This window comes from Scylla paramamosain, chromosome 41 (genome assembly GCF_035594125.1).
Source record: "Scylla paramamosain isolate STU-SP2022 chromosome 41, ASM3559412v1, whole genome shotgun sequence".
Lineage (NCBI taxonomy): Eukaryota > Metazoa > Arthropoda > Malacostraca > Decapoda > Portunidae > Scylla > Scylla paramamosain.
Genome location: NC_087191.1, coordinates 535001 through 555000, shown reverse-complemented (window position 1 = coordinate 555000; position 20000 = coordinate 535001). Strand labels below are relative to the sequence as shown.

The 20000-nt window shown below is 42.0% G+C and overlaps 2 protein-coding genes across 2 annotated transcripts in view; one reads left to right on the top strand and one right to left on the bottom strand.

The window, feature by feature from the left end:
- LOC135092775 (importin-9-like) overlaps nt 1-8335 on the bottom strand; it is a 41713-nt gene extending 33378 nt beyond the window's left edge. The window contains 5 exon segments of the mRNA XM_063991451.1: nt 1296-1503; nt 2331-2559; nt 2734-2822; nt 3825-3946; nt 8113-8335. Coding sequence (XP_063847521.1) covers nt 1296-1503; nt 2331-2559; nt 2734-2822; nt 3825-3946; nt 8113-8323 — 859 coding nt within the window. The 5' untranslated portion in view covers nt 8324-8335.
- Nucleotides 8336-12927: 4592 nt separating this feature from the next.
- Nucleotides 12928-20000, top strand: part of LOC135092936 (SNARE-associated protein Snapin-like) — a 9770-nt gene continuing 2697 nt past the window's right edge. Inside the window, exons 1-2 of the mRNA XM_063991739.1 lie at nt 12928-13131; nt 17511-17676. Coding sequence (XP_063847809.1) covers nt 12986-13131; nt 17511-17676 — 312 coding nt within the window. The 5' untranslated portion in view covers nt 12928-12985. The remainder of the gene's footprint in view (nt 13132-17510; nt 17677-20000) is intronic.

Sequence of the window (20000 nt, the reverse complement as noted above, 5' to 3'; positions counted from 1 at the left end):
CCACTTAGTCCCACTTCTCATAAAGGTCAGATACAATAATCAAGAAACAGAGGATAAGTGTCTCAAAACCTTACTCTTGAAAGTTTAAGTCATAGGAAGGAGGAAATACAGAAGCAGACAGGGAGTTGTGGAGTTTACCAGAGAAAGGGATGAATGAATAAGAATGCTGGTTAACTCTTGCATTAGAGAGGTGGACAGAAAAGGGGTGAGAAAAAGAAGAAAAGTCTTGTGCAGAGAGGCCACAGGAGGAGGGGAGGCATACAGTTAGCAAGATCAGAACAGTTAGCATGAAAAATAGTGGTAGAAGACAGCATGAGATGCAACACTGAAGGAAAAAGAAAGAGGCTCAAAACAGTCAGTTAGAGGGGAGGAGCCGGTGAGCGGAAAGAGAAAGAGAGGCTGAAGACAGTCAGTTAGAGGAGAGGACAGGAGTTAAAACAAAAAGCTAAAAAAAAGTGGTATAAGTGGAACCCCCCCATACATGTGAAGCATACTCCATATATGAACAGAGTAGCAGCTGGTGGGGTGAGAAAAACTGGAGATGACTCAGATATAGAGTGGATTCTCGAGTTCAAGGACTAAAAGATGGAAAGGAAACATTCTTTATCAACACCACCAAGGCTTTAAGGAGCAAGGCAAGGATGTGGTGGTGGTGGTGGTGGTGGTGGTGGTGGTGGTGGTGGTGGTGTGCTGGTAAATTAGTCAGCAAATCAATAAAACAAATGAATAAATATTGTGTATTCTTGAGTTTAAGGACTACAAGATGGTACTGACAGGGCTGTGGGGGGCCAGGCAAGTGGTGGTGTGATGGTGAGTCAATCAGAATATTAGTAAGACCAATGAATAGATACAGAACAATAAATGTAGGAGATTCTCTAGTTCAGGGACTAAAGGAAGATGAAGGCAAGTAATTGGTGAAGCCAACATGCGAAAAATAATAAATAAATAAAATAAATAATAACGATGACAATAATAATACTTTACTGCTAATAGAGAATCTGTCTTTTATTTCTCCAAAGAGTAAAAGAAAAAAATAAATATAAAAGATTGAAATATACTATCAGTGATGCACATCCCTCACACATAAAAGACTGAGGAAAAGACTCATCCCTACCTAAAACTTCACACGTACCTTGTTACACACTACCAACACCATACATTGCTGACGTACTCTGTGCTGCCTTACTTTACACATTACAAACTACCTAATACCCTAATAAATGAATAAATAAACAAATAAATAAATAAATTTCCTCAACACAACTTTTCTCTATCAAGCAGCAGGCAATTCTCACCACTAAGTATCTCCTTCTTGAGGCCAGAGTCAGATGTAAAGCCATCAGGAACCTGGAGCCCCTTGACCAGCGCCTGAGTGAAGGCTGGCAGGTTTGGGTACAGCAGGTTCTTGGCCAGACTGCGGTTGTACTCCCCCATCATGCAGATTAGGTTGGCGAGAGTGCTGAAAATCTCCACCGCTCGGCCTCTGGTTCTGATGCCGTACTTCTGTTTGGGAGGGAATGTTGGCTTGGTAATGTGCTCTCTGCTTTGTTGTTACTAGTTGTTTCTGTCTATCACTACACCCCAAGAGCTTAAGCATAGCACAGCTGGCCACACTCACCCACAGCAAGGCCTGACAACACATACTGGTTTACCACTGTCCATTAATAAGACAGTTCTGATAGACAGGCTGGCCACATACTTTTGCAGCAAGGCCTGATGCCACACACTAGCTTACCATTGTCCCTTCATAATGATACCATTCCTTACTTCCCTATCTGTTTCAAAGTATCCAATAATCTAACAGACACACCTTGCAACACTTCACAACATATCAAAACTCCTTAGTTTCAGCATACCCAACAATCTTTAGTCCACCCCTCTAATGTGAGAGTTAACCAGAATTTTCAATCATTCATCCCTTTTTCTGGTAAACTCTAGAACTCCCTGCCTGCTTCTGTATTTCCTCCTTCCTATGACGAACTCTTTCAAGACACTTATCCTGCAATTTTGGATAATTTTTTACCTTTCTTTATGAACTGGCAGTCTCAGTGGGCCTCTTTTCATGGTTTCTGTTGCCCTTGGCCAGTGCCCCTCTTGCATAAAAGAAAGCAAGAGAAAAAAATTTAAAAATGCCCGATATTAGAAACACGCCCTGCAACATTTCACAACATATCTCCTTAGTTCCAACACACTTAACAATTTGACACATGCCAGAAACACCTCCCACACTTCACAACAGAAACACACTTTGCCACATCAGAAACACACCATAACCTAATAAAAGAACGATCACTCCCACCAAACACACCCTGCAATGCCTCACAACATACCTCCTCCTCACAGAATATCCTATACATCTCGGGTAGGATGACGGGTGCCACCTGGTGAATGTGCTGGTCAGTCAAGTCACGAGAGAACTCTGTCAGGACCCGCATGGCCCCGTGCACCGGCGCCTCCTGGCCTGTCTTGAGGGCTGCCATCAGGAGGTCAAACAGGCCACACCATTGGTCTGGCCAGTCCCAGTGAGCAATGGCCGAGATAGCATAGGCCACTGAGGAGCTGGAATGTTTGATAAATCTGATTACATGAGAAAATTGGCAAATAAGGGAAGCTGCATCATTGAGAGAGAGAGAGAGAGAGAGAGAGAGAGAGAGAGAGAGAGAGAGAGAGAGAGAGAGAGAGAGAGAGAGAGAGAGAGAGAGAGAGAGAGAGAAACATAGGCAAGACACTCACCGCACTTTGCTGATTGGCTCATGCAGGCCATGGGGCAGCAGCTCTCTGATCTTAGCCTTAGCATGCTCAGGACACACTGGCACACGGAACTGTGAAGGGACAAGAGTGAATAGTGAGGCTCCTAAGGCTTCTTGTACTGCCACACATGACATACAAGGCTGAGTCCAAATTTTGTTCATAAACTTCAAAGCTAACTGATATTTAGTTAGGTAGATGTGTGAGGTTGGTCACCCTCAACACAAGCTACTTATTTCCAAGCTAGAAATTGAGGATTCACTCAGATTCCAGGTCAATCAAAGCATGAGGCAATACCTGAAGTATTTCCTTGCATTTTCAAAAATCATTTTAAAAAATATTATAAATGCACACACACAAACACACATACTAAGTGATGAAGCTGGGTGCAAGGAGCATCCAAAGCTTTAAAGATCAATATGACAAATTAACTTTAAAAGACAGAATGTTACAAGCTTCACTCAATCTTGTAAAATACACACACACACACACACACACACACACACACACACACACACATTTATGGGCTTAATTTAATCCTGCAAAAATAAAAGTAACACACACACACACAAACACACACACACACACACACACACACACACACACACACACACACACACACACACACACACAATGTTTATGGACTTAATTTAATCCTCTAAAAATAAAAGAAAGAAAACACATACACACAAACACACATAAATTACCTATGATCAACAAAACAAACAGGACTTATAGTAGAACACAAATTAGTGATGAAAAGAAGACATATGGATCCTGTAGAGCACTTTGGCAGAATGAGACCAGGTGAACAAGAAACAAGTAACAAGCAACTTCTTTGGCCATTCCCCTGGAGTGAGTGAGGGGTTGGCACCATGTAGAAGTCTCCTCCAGTTGTTTGTGTCCCTTGCATCTTCCTCTGTGCCTCTCATCCTTTCCAGTCCTAACACAGTCCCATCCCTCCATCTCATTCTCTGTCTTCCCCCTCAATCTTCTTCCATCTTTTCTCCCAGCTCTTTTAACAATTAACAAGAACAATGAACAGACAAGTAAATGACTGAGGCACTGCTTCTCACCTTGTCCGACTCTGTGCACCAGTGAGCCTCCACATACTGCTTGAGGAGGACTGAGGCAAGCTGGCGGATGGGGAGTGGGCCACTGCGGTCAAGGGTCAGCTCCACCAGCAACACACCAAACTCTGGGGAAACAAATGGAGGTTAAGAGGGAGGCAATGAGGGAGAGTGAGAGAAAAGGAGATCTGTGGCTTAGGCTGAGTTTTAAATTTTAGTAAAGGCAGCAGTAAAGATAGTGATGCATGTGTCTTCTGGTGCTGGTCATGACAGTTCCACAAGTGTCACCGCACCGGACAGCTAAGTGTGTTGAGAGGTCAGTATATTTTAGGGAGGTTTCTCATTATGACAACATTTAGATCATTCCCTCATTCATTTGACTCTTGTTAACCTGAGGTGTCTGCAGCCAAAGGGGTGAATGCACCAAAACAGTCTTGTGTTCACCCAGTCAGTACCAGACACACTTTCAAAGCTTCACAAAATTATCTATTATTAATCACAAAAGGAGTAAACAAAAACATAATGCTCATTTATGAGCAGCTAAAGGACATTTTCTAATGCCTTCAGTACAACAAAAATCATCTTTAAGTCAATACAGTTTTGTAATGGAATCTGGAGTAAAAATGAGCTAATGCTATGGTGCTCAAAGGGTTAAGGGGCTTTAAAGTTTCACAACAGTACTGCTTCATCACAAATCACACTATATAAACGTGTTGTATATCATATAACATGGTGTTTTATGCTACCTGATTCTGAGTCACTAGGTAAAGTTAGGCTCTCCATTTATATCCATAAGAGTGTACCAACATGAGAAGACAAGAGAAGCTGAAAGAAGTTGTCAGGCCTACACGTGGCAGTCCCAACATGAAGCTTACCTATAGCACAAACACCAACAGCTTCTATGTTACACTATTTGATTTAACTACACTAATCTATACACCAAGTTTCTACATTCTTCTTTGAATGATTTAACTACACTAATCTACATATATATATAAGTTTCAGTATTAGATAAAAATAACCATGACATAAGAAGAGAGAGAGAGAGAGAGAGAGAGAGAGAGAGAGAGAGAGAGAGAGAGAGAGAGAGAGAGAGAGAGAGAGAGAGAGAGAGAGAGAGAGAGAGAGAGAGAGAGAGAGAGACTAATCTTATACAGAAACTCTAGGAATACATTAAAACCAAGAACATTACACCAGGAGGAACCCTTTATCACACAGGGTACTGAATATGCGAGCTGTTACATTTAGCTGTCAAACAAATGAGAGACTTAACTAATCTAGCCATTGGATTAAAAGGCTAATGCTATTTCAATATTACCAGGAATCCACAACAACTAATACTCAGAATTCCTGAGTCACCTATCAAATGCCTCCTGCCTCAGAGATTATGGAAACAACATAACTCTATTGATTTTGGGGCAATTTCTATAAATATGATGCTTTTAAAAATTAAGATCTACACAATGAAGAAACCTGTGTGAAATTAATGAAATGAATTAATCTAGAGCTAACCTAATGAAGTATATAATGCAAAGTGTGCAATAAAGTAGAGATAATAATGAAATAACATAAACTTTTTCATCTGAGTGTTAAGTGAGGTTAAGTTTAAATTCATTTAGTTTTTTATATTTCACAGTTGGTCCTTTTATTGTGTATCTTGGTCATAATTTTAAAAGCCATCAAAAGGAAACAATTATTATTTTCTCTTGAAAATATGCCTTTTTTTTTTAATTACAATCTACACAATGAATGGAACAGCTGTGAAATTAAAGAAGTGAATGAACTCGAACCTAACCTAACCAAACCAAGCCATCAGATGAAAATGCTAATGTTACTTCAATATATTTCACCACATCAAAGTGTTATTAGGTTAGGGTTTAGCAAATAACTTCATTTACCACATTACTGTCTTAACTCCTTTCCTCTAACTTGATAATCTTCAGCCTCTCTCTCTTTGCTGCAATCTTGCATTTCTTGCTATCTTCTACCACTAATGCAAGAGTTAACCAATATTCTCAATCATCTATCCCTTTCTCTGATAAACTCTGGAACTCACTCCCTGCTTCTGTATTTCCTCCTTCCTATGACTTGAACTCTTTCAAGAGGGAGGTTTCAAGACACTTATCCTTTAAATTTTGACTCTCTTTGGGGACTGGCACCTCAGTGGGCTGTTTTTTTCTCTCATAAATTTTGTTACCCTTGGCTGGTGCCCCCCCCCCACAAAAAAAAAAACTTAAGGACTCCCCAAAAGATGGGAATCCACAGCCCCATCACATTATTGGAGCATGCACTATATTATGATTTTCTTTAATGCTGCTTATGATACAGTTACCAGCCCCCCTACTGTATTTGATTTTGTGTTTGTAAGACCGGTGCATGAACAGTGGCTTTCTGTCCCTTACCATGTTTGGCCTCAGGAAGCCCACCATGTCAGAGAACCAGGTAAGATGCAGCCTGTCCTTGAGGACCGTATTCTGAAACACTTCTACTCTGTATCTCCACTACATTCAAAAGCCTCTGGTTGAAGTTACATGTGTCGTTACGGGTTTAATCGTTCCAATGATAAATTCACAAGATTTCTACACTATTAACAGGAGAATCACTCTTGAGAACCTGGATAATCATCTCTGTGGCCTTCAAAAATACCTACAGTGAGAGAATAAAGTGTTTCAGAATACAGGCCTAACACATGTATTCTTACTTTTCTGCATCTTATCTCTACAATTTCTAACTGGTTATCAGGGAAATCTGTGTATCTTGAGTGTTTTCATGATCCTACCAATAATTTATCACGTTTTGTATTATCAATGGGAAAACACTCCTAATAATATTTAACTCCTCTCTCGCTTTGAAAATATTCATGGTGAGAGAATGCAGCGATTAAGAATACAAGTCTATGTCCAGATTATATATTTTCTTGGGTGAACACCTGTTCTCTTTATGATACTCTTCAATTCCATCCATCCACTTTGTACTATTATGTGACCAGTTTTTTCCCCTTTGATATTTTCTGGTTAATTTCTTTTGCCAAAAGATACATTTACTCAGTCAATTGTCATCATGTTATAGTAGTGGCTACTGTTAGCCTGACTGGAGCATGTTGGGGACTAGTGGATCTGTCTCTTGCTGTGTATCAGCACTGCTTTATGTTAAATCACTGAACACTTCACTTCTGAATGCGGTGCCATACAACCACAATGTTGAGGCACCTTAACCTTCTAATTATAAATGAAGGTAAATTTCTACAATAGAACCAAACTGCATTTTGAGTACAAAAGTGTAATATTTATTTATTTATTTTTTTATGTTACAGATGATTTTGAGGATAGAACACACTGGAAATACTTCATTTTGCCTCTTCTCCTCTCACCCCCCCCCCCCTTGATGTTGGGGACTTTTCAGGAAGTGGGGTTTATGTTAGGGGAACATGAAAAATGGTCATTTTAAAGTACTTGACTGGAAATGATAAATCAAAAGAAAGCAATCCTAACCTAACCTGGCCTTACTTAACCTATGTGCATCAACTACAAAAATTCACTATACCATGGGTACTGTAAATTTGCCAAGAAAACTTCAATAAAGTAAGTTTCTCAGTATCCATAAAGATAATCAAAAACAATACTCTTCAATGTGTAGATACTATGGTCCTCTCCTAAAATAATACCTCAGGCCTTCCCAGCTGAGTTGACCAAGTGAATTACCAAATTACCTAACAAAACCTGGACATGAAGTCCCCAAGAGGTCAGAGGTCACACTCCTGCAATGCTTCACAACTCATCTGCCTGACCCCTCCTGCCCTGGAACAGTTGCAGGTCAGATCACCACGGCAGGAGTGTTGGGGGGGGGGGCTGACTGAAGGCCTTCACCACCAAAACCCATGGTTCAAAATATTTAGTATCCTAGTGGTGTCAAATTTCCTTCAGTTCACGTGTCCATTCCTCCCACTCGCTAGTCGAACCTAAGTCAACGATCACTCACTCGCTTAAGTGCCACAAAGCATCATTCAATCATAGTTTCCTTGAGATTTAGACGCAAAAATGCTGCCTTTCATTCAGTTATCAGGCAGACCCCTACCCTCCCTCCCTCTCGCTGGCCTTCCCTCAAGCCTCCTTCACCTCACAGCCCTCTCACTCACCCTCAGACACATATAGATCACCATGTAGTATAAAATCATCGTTTCCTTAAGAGTTAGACGCAAAAACTGCCTTTCTTTCAATTAGCAGGCAAACCCCTCCCCTCCCTCCCTCCCGCTGGCCTTCCCTCACACCACCTTACTCTCAGCCCTCTTACTCACCCTCTGTCACTTCTAAGACATGGATCTGTTCCTCAGCTGCCCGCCGCACTTCTGCTTGGGGTGAAAGGATGTTGTTGAGATTCTCTATGAGCGCGTCCCGCAAGCCGCCGCTCACGTCTTGCCCCGCCATCCTCACAACATCGGGCCGTGTGCTATGCTGTGCTGCCCCGCGTGGTCCACCCAACACCAGGGACGGTCGCCACCACATCATTGACTCTCTATATGCCTTTATCAAACCTGAACATAAAGTTATTGGAGGTTTCTTATAAGGAGAAGAGTGTTTTGTGGTTTTCGGGGTAGGTGGAGTAAGGAAATAAGGTGTAATATGTGTTATTTTGGGTTATAATTGGTGCGTGTGACTTGTAGGTCTCTATACATGCTTCTTTCAAAGCTGTGCAGAGAGTTATTTAGGGCTTTGTATAAGGAGAAGGGTGTACTCATGATCATCAGGGTATGTGGGATAGGGAAATAAGGTATAATGTGTATTTTTTGGGTTATAATTGGTGTGTGTGTGTGTGTGTAAGTCACTTGTAGTTCATTATGCCTCTATGAAAGTTGAACATGAACTTATTAGGGGTTTCGTATAAAGAGAAAAAAAATGTGTTTTTTAGGGTAAGTGGGATAGGAAAATAAGGTGTAACTGGTGTTTTTTTATTCATTTTTTTTAATTGGTGCGTGTGTGGTGTCCCTGGTCACTTGCAGCTCACTATGCCTCTATCAAAGCTGAGCTATTAGGGATTTTTGTATAAGGAGAAGGGTGTTTTGTGGTTTTCAGGATAGATGTGAGGGGAAATAAGGTGTGTTAAATTTACCTCAAGCCCACAATGTTTCTATGCCAGCTTACCTATTGCTTACCTAGCATTGGATAGTAGGGAAATAAGAAAAGTTCGTTGCCGTGTCCCTACCTGTAGTACTTATACTATGAATTAGATTTTAATACAGCCATTGAGCGAAGGAGCTGAAACTATTTCGTCTGGTTCCACTCCTGAAGGGTGACTTTCTACAGGGGTTTTTGTAGGGCGGACAAAAAAGGTATATTTGTGGTTTTCAGAGTAATGGATATAGGAAAATAAGGTGTAGTGAGTGTTTTTGGGTGTTATGAGACGTTTAAGGGGTTTTGGAATTTGGTTTCTTTTTCTTTCCTTTCTTCGGCCATCTATAGCAGGTGTCGAAGGGTAAAGATGTATTGGTGATTTTCATGGTAATTGGGGTAGGAAAATAACGTATATTGAGTGTTTCTATTTATTTTATTCATTTATTTACTGAGAGAGAGGCTGTTCTAATGTGTGTGTGTGTGTGTGTGTGTGTGTGTGTGAAGTTACCTTTAGCCCGATATTCCTCTATGCGAAATGTGCATGCTATCTATAAGGTGTCTTTGTAGACGGAGCAAGGTGTATTGAGTATAGGTGATACGGAAATATGTATATTTGGGGGTTTTGGGAGGTTTTGATAGTTTGTGTGTAGGTAAGCGATTGTAGTGTTCTATACGCATCCATGTCACCATCTCTGTCGGTTATAATATAACCGACATATGCCTCATATTATGAGGCATATGGCATTATGACAATATGCCTCATATTATGAGGCATTGTAGAAGGAACTGAAGGGATATAAAGATGGACTGGTGCTTTTCAGAGTACATGAGCTGTGAGAATAGTGTACCTATCTGGGAACTCTGAACATGTTAGAGAGAGCTTATCTCTAGGGATGTGTGAGGAACTTCTAAAACCAATTCTACATATAGTTATAAAAAAAATTTTGTAGGAGAAAATGTGTATTTGTGTTTTTTAGGGTATTTGGAGTAGATAAATAGGATGTAATAGTGCTTTTTTTTTTAATGAGGTGTGTGTGTGTGTGTGTGTGTGTGTGTGTGTGTGTGGCGGGATGGGGAGAGGAGGGCTTCTTTTTGGATCTCTACTATATCTCTACTATACCTCTCTGGAATTCAGACGGTTTTGTATAGTAGAAAATATATATCCAGTATAGTTCTGAGGGAATATATGCTAGGTGTACATATATATTTTTTTTAAAGTTTTAAAAAGGTGTTTTCTCTGGCGTGTGTGGTGTTTGTGAGATTCTCGGTGCTGTAACGGGGGTGTGATGATGGTTATATACTTGTTATTTGCTTCGTGAGTTTTTGGTGTTATAAGGGTGTTTTTTGTATGTGTTTCCTGGTGTTGTAGTCGTAGTTTGCTGTTGTTTTCACCATTATTTCACGTTTTTTTTGTGCTAATATATATATATATATATATATATATATATATATATATATATATATATATATATATATATATATATATATATATATATATATATATATATATATATATCTGCTGATGTTTTACAAGGCCACTGTGAAGTTTCTGTTGGAGTCATTGTTTCATGGTCTTTATGGTGTTATGCTGGTGTGTGAGAAGGGAATTATGTGTTTCCGTGTATTTCCTGGCATTGTATTAGTAGTTTGTGGGTATCTTTATCCTTATTTCGTGTTGTTTGCTGCGCGGTGTCTGCGTGGTGTGTACGGGGAGGGACAGTACCGAGTCGTGGTCAGGCTGGCCGGGTCCTGTTCCTGCGGTGACATTCCCGCGTTTTTTTTTCTCGAAATGAATGTCAGAATGCGCAAATGTGGCTTTAACTCCTGTGGCCTTGCTTTATTAACATTCAGACTACTGTAAAGACAAGGTAGATAGAGATAGAGATATAGATAGATAGATAGATAGAGAGAGAGAGAGAGAGAGAGAGAGAGAGAGAGAGAGAGAGAGAGAGAGAGAGAGAGAGAGAGAGAGAGAGAGAGAGAGAGAGAGAGAGAGAGAGAGTTTTATTACAAGAGTCATGAAAGTGCCCTTCAAAATCCCAATAACACATTATAACTTGTTTCATTATTAGTGGAATAGTGGAAACACCCTTGAAAGCCACAATAACATGCATATTCTACCTAGGTTGTTTCAGTATTGCTGGAATTATGGAAACATTCTTGAAAGCAATTTTTGTTTTATTAAACTGTCACTAAAATCATGAAAACACCCTTGATTAAAAAGCCCCAATAACATTCACTGTAGCTCGTTTCGATCAGTATTACTGGAATCATGAAATCTCCTTTGAAACATGCGCCTTCCAGTCCAGGCTGCTGATGGATTAAAAAGAAGCCAAAAACATTTAATAACTGATAATTATAGAACGACGTACCTTGTCTGATTATTGTCTCGTCTCTTTCTAACTCTCCATCCACCCTGGCTTCTGTCACCCAGTTGTCATCTCTGTCTAGCTCCACCCTGCCTTCTGTCACCCAGTTGTCATCTCTGTCTAGCTCCACCCTGCCTTCTCTCACCCAGCTGTCTTCTTTGCCTAGCTCCACCCTGCCTTCTGTCACCCAGCTGTCCGCTTTGCCTAGCCCCACCCTGCCTTCTGTCACCCAGCTGTCATCTTTGTCTATCTCTACCCTGCCTTCTCTCACCCAGCTGTCCTCTTTGCCTAGCCCCACCCTGCCTTCTGTCACCCAGCTGTCCGCTTTGCCTAGCCCCACCCTGCCTTCTCTCACCCAACTGTCATCTCTGTCTATCTCTACCCTGCCTTCTGTCACCCAGCTGTCCTCTTTGCCTAGCCCCACCCTGCCTTCTCTCTCCCAACTGTCCCCTTTGCCTAGCTCCATCCTGCCTTCTGTCACCCAGCTGTCCGCTTTGCCTAGCCCCACCCTGCCTTCTGTCGCCCAGCTGTCCGCTTTGCCTAGCCCCACCCTGCCTTCTCTCACCCAGCTGTCCTCTTTGCCTAGCCCCACCCTGCCTTCTGTCACCCAGCTGTCCTCTTTGCCTAGCTCCACCCTGCCTTCTCTCACCCAGCTGTCCTCTTTGCCTAGCTCCATCCTGCCTTCTGTCACCCAGCTGTCCTCTTTGCTTAGCCCCACCCTGCCTTCTGTCACCCAGCTGTCCTCTTTGCCTAGCCCCACCCTGCCTTCTCTCACCCAACTGTCCCCTTTGCCTAGCTCCATCCTGCCTTCTGTCACCCAGCTGTCCTCTTTGCTTAGCCCCACCCTGCCTTCTCTCACCTAACTGTCCTCTTTTTCTAGCTCCATCCTGCCTTCTGTCACCCAGCTGTCCTCTTTGCCTAGCCCCACCCTGCCTTCTTCTCACCCAGCTGTCTTCTTCGCCCAGCTCCATCCTGCCTTCTGTCACCCAGCTGTTCTCTTTGCCTACCCCCACCCTGCCTTCTCTCACCCAGCTGTCCTCTTTGCCTAGCTCCATCCTGCCTTCTGTCACCCAGCTGTCTATCGGTACACATCTAGCAAGAGATGGAAAACAACTGACCGAAGACCAACAAAATTAACCAAACGGGAAAAGAAATCTGAACCCCATCATTAAGAAAATAAATCTGCTTTATGAAACTGTACTGATTGAAATGAATCAATCATATATTTAACTTTTTTTTTTTTTCATTGGTTATGATGCAAACAAAACCTTGATTGATACTTATTTAACTTGCATCTTTGCGGCAAAAATTTTGATTGATGAGAGAATACATCCAAACTAATGTCATTTACAACCCAAGAACGCAATCAAACTCAGTAAAATTAAAGACTATACCCAACGAAAAAAGAATACCAGGACATTGTATGAAGCTCGAACTGTATAATGTATATATTCATTTGCTGATGTAAACACCTTGATTCGGCAAGATCTTGATGAGAGAAAGCATCCAAACTTATCACTTTTCCAGTCAAAAACACAACTCAACCACTAACAAAGCTCTAAAATTAGTCCAGACCCATAAAACGTATTTAACACCCCGCCAAAGCTAAAAAGAGCACCAAAACATTGAATAAAGGCCGAAGTAGAGGCGAGGCGGGTTGAGTGCGGGGCTGGCAGCGGGGCGGCGCAAGATGGCAGACACGGAGAGTACTTGCACGTCAGTGGACGACCGCACCGAGGACCTGGTGTCACCCACGAGGGACGCGCTGGTGGACGGCATCGTGGGCCTTCTCAAACCCTGCCTGGACCAGCTGGATGACCGCGTGCGCGCTACCAGGTGAGGGTGAAGGAGTAAGGCGAGACACTCACTTGGCCCGACCATTAGTTAATTACTGCTCCCCTTAAACACAAAAATTAGTAAGTCAAGGGAAGTGGGATACAGTGGAGATGAATATTGAGGTCATCGTAGTAGCTGTCACCACTGCCAGCACCGTGCCACCTTGTCATGTGGCAGGACGCGAGCCAGAGCAACGCCAGCCTACACTATTACTGACGGTAAAGAAGCTATGGAACTGTATAACTCAGGAATGCCTCTTCTCTTTGTACCTTAGTGATGGTCAAGAGGCTAGGGAGCTGTATATCAACAAAGATCCCTCTTCTCTCGGTATCAGCCGCTTGTCACTAGTGTATCGTGCCAAATTAAATGTGTTGACGCAATGACTGGTCACGACACTCGGGAAGACCTTTTATTGATGACTGGTATCAAGGAATGTGTTCCTTTTTGTTGTACGATGTCTTCTTTAAAAAAAAGTTTGAGAGAATATCTGCTTGTTCGTGTGGAGGTTCTCTTGAGGCGAGGGAGAAAAGTGAGAACCATCACTAGTCAGTATTGTGGGAGAGGACCATAACGCTGTACACACTGAGGAGTATTGCTTTTGATTGCCTTTATGGACACTGAGAAACTTACTTAATTGAAGTTTTTGCTGTAGATTAATAGTTTCTGTGATATAGAGAATTTTTGTTAGGTGATTCACATAGGCTAGGTCAGGACAGGTTAGGTTAAATCAGGTTAGGTCAGGTTAGGTTAGGTAAGGATTGCCTACTTGGTATTTCTTGATAAGAAGTCTGCCCCATGCCCATTCCCTCTAACCCCTCAAACAAGCTTGGGGGTCTGTAGGGAATTGGGGCTTGTGGGGGGATGAAAAATGTGAAATAGGGGTGTTAAAAAAATCTAGGGAAATTTTCCTTAATATTTCAACATTCTCTAATCTAACCTATCCTAGTCAGGGAAGCTGTGCCCTGCACTGGACCCCCATGCTAGGACGTCATCCTAACCTAGCTGGGGGGTCTGCACCCACCTCTGGCCACCTCCCCCCATCTAGGATGTTAACCTGACCTAATCTAATCAAACCTAGCATAACCTAACTTAGCATAACCTAACCTAATCTAACCTAGTACAACCTATCCTAATTTAAAACCTAATTAGCATAACCTAATCTAATCTAACCTAACTTAGCATAACCTAATGATGGACCTCAAAAATGATACTGTTATGCCCTACTGGTGTGGTGTGGAGATTCTTAGGGTGATGGAGGTGGTTTACAGCTTGGCAGCTTCCTTAATAAACACATGGAAACTCTTCTTTACATCCGTATATTGCATCTTAACCATTGCTGTTGCTAAATATCACTTTTTTTTTCTGCTGAATACTGGTACCATTTGCTTCATCTCCCTCCACTGGGTAGCTATATTAACAAATGATAGTGAGCCTCTATCAGAATGCCTGACACATTTCTAAAACAAATGAAAAGTGTAACTGAACCGACTGTGGAAAGTCATTATTGGTGGCCTCAGGAATGGCCTCACAAGTGGCAGTGCATGATTATTGTCATCAGCTGTATAGATACCATGAAATCCTAACATACTGCTACCCACAAATCCCAGTTATAAACAAAAGAAAATCATTTCAATGTTTACTCTTGACTGGTGCAAAGCTTGCTGGACTTGGAAAATATCAAATTTCTCCACACTCTCAAGGGAGGAGGGGAGGAGGGGAGGCATGCAGTTAGCAAGATCAGAAGTGCAGTTAGCATGAAAATAGCGGTAGAAGACAGCTAGAGATGCAACATTGCAGCGATGAGAGAGAGGCTGAAGACAGTTGGTTAGAGGAGAGGATATGATGAGACAAAAAGCTTTTGATTCCACCCTGTCTAGAAGAGTGGTATGAGTGGAACCCCCCTCCCCAGACATGTGAAGCATACTCTATACATGGACGGATAAGGCCCTTGTACAGAGTTAGCTGTTGGGGGGTGAGAAAAGCTGGCAGAGATGTCTCAGAACACCTAACTTCATAGAAGCTGTTTTAGCTAGAGATGAGATGTGAAGTTTCCAGTTCAGATTATAAGTAAAGGACAGACTGAGGATGTTCAGTGTAGAAGAGGGGGACAGTTGAGTGTCATTGAAGAAGAGGGGATAGTTGTCTGGAAGGTTGTGTTGAGTTGATAGATGGAGGTATTGAGTTTTTAAGGCATTGAACAATACCAAGTTTGCTCTGCCCCAATCAGAAATTTTAGAAAGATCAGAAGTCAAGCGTTCTGTGGCTTCCTGGCGTGAAATGTTTACTTCATGAAGGGTTGGACATCTATGAAAAGACGTGGAAAAGTGCAGGGTGGTATCATCAGCGTAGGAGTGGATAGGACAAGAAGTTTGGTTTAGGTCATTGATGAATAATAAGAACAGAGTGGGTGACAGGACAGAACCCTGAGGAACACCACTGTTAACAGATTTAGGAGAACAGTGACCGTCTACCACAGCAGCAATAGGAAGGTCAGAAAGGAAACTTGAGATGAAGTTACAGAGAGAAGGATTGAAGCCGTAGGAGGGTAGTTTGGAAATCAAAGCTTTGTGCCAGACTCTATCAAAAGCTTTTGATATAATCAAGGCAACAGCAAAAGTTCCTCCAAAATCTCTAAAAGAGGATGACCAAGACTCAGTAAGGAAAGACAGAAGATCACCAGTAGAGCGGCCTTGACGGAACCCATACTGGCGATCAGATAGAAGTTTGTGAAGTGATAGATGTTTAAGAATCTTCCTGTTGAGGATAGATTAGAAAACTTTAGATAGGCAGGAAATTAAAGTAACAGGACGGTAGTTTGAGGGATTAGAATGGTCACCTTTTTTAGCAACAGGCTGAATGTAGGCAAACTTCCAGCAATAAGGAAATGTAGATGTTGACAGACAGAACTGAAAGAGTTTGACTAGGCAAGGTGCAAGCACAGAGGCACAGTTTTGGGGAACAATAGGAGGGACCCCATCAGGTCCATAAGCCTTCCGAGGGTTTAGGCCAGTGAGGGCATGGAAAACATCATTGCGAAGAATTTCAGTAGGTGGCATGAAATAGTCAGAGGGTGGAGGAGAGGGAGGAACAAGCCCAGAGTTAAGATAATTGAAAATTACACCAGCGGTACAGTAATGTAGCAGTGGTGAGGGTAACATTGTGGAATAGCTCTTAGTGGGTGCTTTCTGCCACCCCATGGTGTTGCTGCCCATGTTGCCTGTAGCAAAACCCACCCCTGTCTGTGGAAAGTTAAGGTCTTGAACACTGGGTGGCCTTTAAGAACATTGCATGTGGTAAAAAGTATACATTAAGTAAACTGTGTTTGCAGAAGCTATGAAGCTGGAAGAAGGAACTAACTCATGCATTGGTACGCGACACACCATTACAAGCAGCTGAGATATTTCTATTCTACAAGCATCTCTTAATGTTGTATTGGATAGACACTGGGAAATGCTATACTTTCCATTACTTTCCATTACTTTCCCATTATGTCAAGTGCTTTTAGTGTTTGGGCTCATTGCATATCACACTGAAAGGTTAAACTCATGGATTTGTATAAAGACAGGCTTATCCCAGCAACACATCCTGGCAGAGTTTGGTTAGCTCTTGCATTAAGGAGGTTGAGAAAATGTGGAAAGGAGGAAGATGAGCTGTTAGTGGAATCAGAAGAGCAGGTAACATGACAATATGACACTAATCACCCAATTCTGGATGACCATTTTGACTTTCATTGGGACTGGCACCTCAGTAATCTTTTTTTCTTTCTGTTGCCCTGGGCCAGTGTCCCTCTTATATACAAAAAAGAAAAAAAATATAAAGTCTTGTGCAGTGAAGAGGGGAGGAGGGGAGACATGTAGTTAGCAAAATCAGAGGAGCAGATAGCATGAAAATATTGATAGGTGGTCAGAATATGGGTGAGAAAAAGAAGAGTGTTGTGCAGTTAGGCTGTGCAAGGAGGGGAGACATGTAGTTAGCAAGATCAGAGGAGCAGATAGCATGAAAATAGTGAAAGATGATAGCATTTCCTTCTTCCTGTGACTTGAACTCTTTCAAGAGGGAGTTTTCAAGAGTCTCATCCTCCAATTCTGGACGATCCTTCTTGACCTCTTTTTAGGGGCTGGCACCTCAGTGGGCTATTTTTTTTTTCCACTTTTGTTGCCCTTGTTCAGTGCCACTCGCATGAAAAAGTAGAAAGTCTTGTGCAGTGAGGTTGTGGGAGAAGGAAGACAGGTAGTTAGCAAGGTCAGAGGAGCAGATAGCATGAAAAACAGTGATAGTGAGAACAAGTTAGGCAGTCTTACCTTCATTGATAGCATGTAAAACAGTGGTAGTGACAGCAAGATGACCAACCTTACCTTCATTGCTGTGTGTGTGTGCAGGGTGAGCCAGAGTGAGCTCCACCAGCAACTGGAGGGCCTGGCTGCTGAGCTGGCCAAGATACATGAGCAGAGCAAATGTCCGCTGCAACTGGACTCCTACATCAAGAAGCTGCAGAACGCCAAGCGCAGGGTGGTGGTTGTAAACAACATTCTGCAGAACACTCAGGTGAGGGGAACAGAGAGAGAGAGAGAGAGAGAGAGAGAGAGAGAGAGAGAGAGAGAGAGAGAGAGAGAGAGAGAGAGAGAGAGAGAGAGAGAGACTTGCAGAACACTCAGGTGAACTATACTTCTGGTGTTGGCTTGAGAGAGAGAGAGAGAGAGAGAGAGAGAGAGAGAGAGAGAGAGAGAGAGAGAGAGAGAGAGAGAGAGAGAGAGAGAGAGACTTGCAGAACACTCAAGTGAACTATACTTCTGGTGTTGGCTTAGAGAGAGAGAGAGAGAGAGAGAGAGAGAGAGAGAGAGAGAGAGAGAGAGAGAGAGAGAGAGAGAGAGAGAGAGAGAGTGTGCCAACCCTACAGAACACTTAGGTGAACACAACTTATTCCAGGAGCTTCAGTATTAGTTCATTAATTTTTTCTTTATTTATCTATCCCAGGTGAATCAAACTTATTTTGTTTGATTATTACCTTATTCATTCTTTAGTTTTCTTTTATATATATATATATATATATATATATATATATATATATATATATATATATATATATATATATATATATATATATATATATATATATATATAATTTATTTATTTTTTTATTTTTTTATTTTTTTTATGTAGGAAGGACACTGGCCAAGGGCAACAAAAGTCCAATTAAATGTTCAAAGCAGTAGTCAAAAATTGATGAATAAGTGTCTTGAAACCTCCCTCTTGAAGGAATTCAAGTCATAGGAAGGTGGAAATACAGAAGCAGGCAGAGAGTTCCAGAGTTTACTAGAGAAAGGGATGAATGATTGAGAATACTGGTTAATTCTTGTGTTAGAGAGGTGGATAGAATAGGGGTGAGAGAAAGAAGAAAGTCTTGTGCAGTGAGGCCATGGGAGGAGGGGAGGCGTGCAGAAGAGCAGTTAGCATGAAAATAGCAGTAGAAGACAGCTAGAGATGCAACATTGCGGCGGTGAGAAAGAGGCTGAAGACAGTCAGTTAGAGGAGAGGAGTTGATGAGATGAAAAGCTTTTGATTCCACCCGGTCTAGAAGAGCAGTATGAGTGGAACCCCCCCAGACATGTGAAGCATACTCCATACATGGACGGATAAGGCCCTTGTACAGAGTTAGCAGCTGGGGGGGTGAGAAAAACTGGCGGAGACGTCTCAGAACACCTAACTTCATAGAAGCTGTGTTAGCTAGAGATGAGATATGAAGTTTCCAGTTCAGATTATAAGTAAAGGACAGACCAAGGATGTTCAGTGTAGAAGAGGGGGACAGTTGAGAGTCATTGAAGAAGAGGGGATAGTTGTCTGGAAGATTGTGTCGAGTTGATAGATGGAGGAATTGAGTTTTTGAGGCATTGAACATTACCAAGTTTGCTCTACCTCAATCAGAAATCTTAGAAAGATCAGAAGTCAAGTGTTCTGTGGCTTCCCTGCGTGAAATATGTACCTCTCGAAGGGTTGGACGTCTATGAAAAGACATGGAAAAGTGCAGGGTGGTATCATCAGCGTAGGAGTGGATAGGACAAGAAGTTTGGTTTAGGTCATTAATGAATAATAAGAAGAGAGTGGGTGACATGACAGAACCCTGAGGAACACCACTGTTAACAGATTTAGAAGAAGAACAGTGACCGTGTACCACAGCAGCAATAGAACGGTCAGAAAGGAAACTTGAGATGAAGTTACAGAGAGAAGGATAGAAGCTGTAGGAGGGTAGTTTGGAAATCAAAGCTTTGTGCCAGACTCTATCAAAAGCTTTTGATATGTCCAAGGCAACAGCAAAAGTTTCACCAAAATCTCTAAAAGAGGATGACCAAGACTCAGTAAGGAAAGCCAGAAGATCACCAGTAGAGCGGCCTTGATGGAACCCGTACTGGTGATCAGATAGAAGGTTGTGAAGTGATAAATGTTTAAAAATCTTCCTGTTGAGGATAGATTAAAAATCTTTATATGGGCAGGAAATTAAAGCAATAGGACGGTAGTTTGAGGGATTAGAACGGTCACCCTTTTTAGGAGCAGGTTGAATGTAGGCAAACTTCCAGCAAGAAGGAAAGGTAGATGTTGACAGACAGAGCTGAAAGAGTTTGACTATGCAAGGTGCAAGCACGGAGGCACAGTTTCGGAGAACAATAGGAGGGACCCCATCAGGTCCATAAGCCTTCCGAGGATTTAGGCCAGCAAGGGCATGGAAAACATCATTGTGAAGAATTTTAATAGGTGGCATGAAGTAGTCAGAGGGTGGAGGAGAGGGAGGAACAAGCCCAGAATCGTCCAAGGTAGAGTTTTTAGCAAAGGTTTGAGCGAAGTGTTCAGCTTTAGAAATAGATGTGATAGCAGTG